The 4,075-nt window shown below is 45.5% G+C and overlaps 1 protein-coding gene across 1 annotated transcript; it reads right to left on the bottom strand.

Moving 5' to 3' along the window:
- Positions 1–782: 782 nt before the first annotated feature.
- On the bottom strand, positions 783–3,647 carry LOC149284652 (NF-kappa-B inhibitor alpha-like). The gene is made up of 6 exons (XM_089496290.1): positions 3,400–3,647; positions 2,317–2,425; positions 1,754–1,961; positions 1,408–1,496; positions 1,033–1,290; positions 783–827 (listed from the first exon to the last, which is right to left on the bottom strand). Exons 1-6 carry the CDS (start codon positions 3,645–3,647, stop codon positions 783–785), a joined length of 957 nt encoding a protein of 318 aa, XP_089352416.1.
- Between the last annotated feature and the right edge of the window lie 428 nt (positions 3,648–4,075).

Here is a 4,075-nt window from a genome sequence, read left to right as displayed (position 1 = left end):
TGGGTTTTAGGATCGGCGACTATTCCTCCCCATTAAGTAGCTTCTTTGTAATTTGCTTCGGCACCGGATGTCTTTCCCCAAGTCACTGCTCGGTCGATATCCAAAATATTAACCTCTTTAAAAGCATTCAAATGTAACGCATGTAACAGCAAAGATGCCATAATACTGCTTCCCTGTGCAAGTCCACATATAGTATTATGATTACTGTAACCGCATCATGTTACATGCTAACACACGCTATGGCACCGTTAAGGAACAGACAGCATGAAGGCAGTTGACGTTTTGCTTATTAGAGGCAACTTGATAAGGCCGACAAGCTCTTTCCAACGTTTTTTTTCTCAAGTCAATAAAACCAGTGATGTGCTTTTCATTATTTTTTTTTTAATAAATATCCAACTTATATAAAAAATAAACTGTACATTATTTACAAAATATACACGTGCTCAGAAACGATCATCTTTATTTTACAACAGTCTGTTAGGTCACGAGGTCTCGGCCGGCATCATGTATGCTATATACTGTAGGGGGTTCAAGCCCCCCCCCCAAAACAGAACAATCACGAAGGGGGGGGGGCACCTTATCCTCTTCTCAAACACCTCTGTTGTTCACGCACAACATCCGTCACCGAACAGCACAAGCGCCTCCCAGACTCTACGAGAGGTCATCCAGTCTTTTCTAGATCTCGTAGAGGAGTCATTGGTCCCAGTGCTGAATTGGGCAGCCACGGATGAGATTTTGTCCATCTACTTAAGTCCTTAAGGCTTTTCCAGGCATATACAGCTCTAACGCACGCTTTTACCCCCAAGTGCCCAGTCGTCATACATGATCTGTGAAAATAAAATAAAACCACATTTAAAACAAAAGTTAGAATGTCATTGTTTACTAGGGACTGTCATTGGGGGCTCATGTGTGAACCTCTGGGTTTAGAACACAAGATGCCACAGCTTGGGGCAACATGGCACTATAGGTTTCTATTATGGGATGAGATTTGACAGCTACTATCTATGGCAGAAAACGCATCCATGTTATTACCTCATCGTCTGTGTAGTCCGATTCGGAATCCGAGCTGTCGTTGTCGCTCTCTGGCAGCTTCTGCAAACTCTCCTTGGTCACAGACACGAGCTTCTGTTGGATCAGCAGGTTACTTCTTCCCCAGGTGAGCTGGCACGGGGAATACCCCTGATACGTGACTCTGTTTACATCCGCACCGTTCTTCAGAAGAAGCATCATCAGTTCGGCATTCTGCAAGTCCACCGCCATGTGAAGGGCAGTACGGCCATTGCAAGGCTCCTGCAAGAATTAAAAGCCAAGAATTGGTGGGCTGAAGACTGGACACGTCCCTTTCTACTAGAAAACCATTGGAAGAGGTAGACGTAGGGCTGGATTACAAGGCACGCGGGATATTACCTGTGCATTAATGTCGGCTCCCAGGGAGATCAAGGTTTCCACAATTGCGAGGTAGCCATGGATTGAAGCCAGATGGAGACATGTGTGACCTTGTTAGGAGGAAACCAGAGAAGAACTTAATACCACGGCTACAGTAATACACCTAGAAGAATGCAGCAAACATTCGAAACTAGGAAAGGCTCAGCCACAGGCAACTTGGCTGCGGAACTACAACTAACGTTGGCCAGCCGAGAGCTGGAGGAACATCACGAGAGTTGGTTCCTTATGTGTACCCCTAGATTCTAGAACACTAAACACTATCACATCTTTCAGCCTCGGAGCTCTAGGCAACATATAGGATGCGTACCATCATAGTTTACAGAATGCAGGAGCGATGGCAGCTGGGTCTGGCAACTTTGGATGATCACCCCGACTCCGTGAAGCGATCCCTTCTGGCATGCGATGTGCAGAGCGGTGTGCCCGTGGAAGTCTCTTATCTCGGGGTCACATCCCGCTTGAAGCAGCTTCTGGGCGATATCCGGTTGCTCTGTGATGACCGCGAGATGTAGCGGAGTCTGAAAGAGACGAAGACACAACAAAAACGTAAGCGAGACGTCAAGTTAGATAGGTCCTAATGTCCTTTTTAATGTATGCCAGAATAAGTCATATGACTAAAGGGGTAAGCATGTAAGCATGACCAAAAAAAAATAACCATGCTAGTTGCAGCACAAGAGTTACAGCTTCCTGTAGAAGTATTTGCAGGAAGAGGAAGTTATTTTATTTTAATAAAGATAGTGTTTTGTAACCAGATTTTCAGGGATTTTTTTTTTTCTTCTTTTTTTTTTATTTGTTTTAGTATAAACCAATAAGGTTTGAGGATTTAACCAAAGTTTGGTTTGCACAAGACTTGTTGGTACGGAGCCAAGTTACCTGGTGCAGGTGGTTCTGCCAGTTCAGGTAAAAAGCGTCTCTGAATGACCTCTTAATGGCCTCGTTTGCCAGTTCCTTTTCTTCGTGGATAATCGCTAGATGGAGAATCCTGCATTAAAAAAAAACCAAAAACATGTTACTAGAGAAAAAAAAACGAAAAAAAAAAACCCCACAACATCTAGAAACACCAGCTAATAGATTGTAAGCTCTGAGGACCAGTACATCTTAACGCCTATCGTTAATGATTGTCATCTTCCCCTACTGTGACAACACTAAGGAACCTGTTGGCGCTATATTGTAATGTAGGTTGAAACCAACCCACGATCACGAGACGGTTCGTGCAGAATTCACACCGAAACCTGATGAAATGCAGAAAATCTTCTACGCATCAGCAGATCCGGCGGGGACGGAAATCACCTAATCTGTCATCAGATTCTGTCCTTAAAAGTCAGCTTTTTTTTTTTATTATTTCATCATCTGGTACTTCACTCCATGTATGTGTCAGGTGTGAGTTATTTCCCCTCCCCCAGAGGAGTCCAGGATTGTGTAAACTGGGGTTTTTGGAGCCTCTCATGTACTCTGTGCTGATCTTGGTCCCCAGCCAGGGACTTTCCACATAGCCCTGCCCTGGGTGCCTTCCAGCCCCACCCCCCTTCCACCAGCAAGTCACAGCAAAGCCACCCCTCCCCCACTTCAAGGAGAGCTAGGGAAAACCCAGGCAACATAGCCTCCAACACCCCCCCCCCCAAAAAAAAACAAAAAAAACAACATTCTATCCAATTCCCATAGAAATCCATATAATGCATAAAACCAGCAACATGGCTGCATGTCACTGGTGGATTCCTAGAATTGCAATCAAACAGAACCTATATTAAAATATGAATTTGATCAAAGGGTTAAAACTGATCATGCATTCCAAAATAGAATGCTGGACAGGATCCGATGCCCATCAAACCCCATGCAAAGTTTGCTACACATATACACACACAGTATATAAACAAACATACATAATATAAAAACATGCATTCAAGCATACAATACACACACACACACGCGTCCACCTACACGGCGCTCAGCACTTACGTGTCTCCGTCCTCGTTGACCTGGCTCTTCCAGGGCTCGGGCTCGTAGTCCTTGGAAGGAGCCGCGACCCCCCCGGTGATATTGAGCTCTTTAAACTCCACCGAGATCCTCTCGTATTCTTCCTCTTTCAGGGAGTCCAGACCGCTGTCTGTCCTCTCATCCGTGCCCTGCAGCACCTTCTCCTTCCTGGGATCCCTCACCCCCCCATCCACGGCACTCCCAGAATAATCCATGTAACGGAAAGACATGATCGCGGCTTCTCCGTTCACCAAAACTGAAGATAATGCACCCAAAAAATAGAAATCTGCTGTCCCCCTCCCGTGCAGGAATAAGATGGCTGCTGTGACAATAACCCGAGAACTCGCTCTGTATGCGCGGAACGCTGGTGAGTGGCGGCCAGGCTGGGGCGGAAGCCTTTTATACTGGCGTACGCCTGGCTAATAAATATGTATAAGGTGGGCGGGGCTCAGTACAGCGTGTCCGGGAAATTCCAGGTATTGCAGCTTTTATTCTCTTCTGGGTTAGAAGACAAAAAGTACAAAACTTCCAAACAGAACACAGAGAGCCGAGAAATTCCCTTCCCAGCCACAACCCTGTATTTGTAAGAAAGGTCACTGCGACTGAGCATCTCTTTGTAAACTAATCTCAGCACAGCCTACCATTTCATTTTACGCAC

The sequence above is a fragment of the Sceloporus occidentalis genome, unplaced genomic scaffold, assembly GCF_023333645.1.
Source record: "Sceloporus occidentalis isolate IW3139 unplaced genomic scaffold, rSceOcc1.0.p SCAF_89, whole genome shotgun sequence".
NCBI lineage: Eukaryota > Metazoa > Chordata > Lepidosauria > Squamata > Phrynosomatidae > Sceloporus > Sceloporus occidentalis.
The sequence above is the reverse complement of the archived record's forward strand: the minus strand, read 5'-3'. Positions and strand labels throughout refer to the sequence as shown.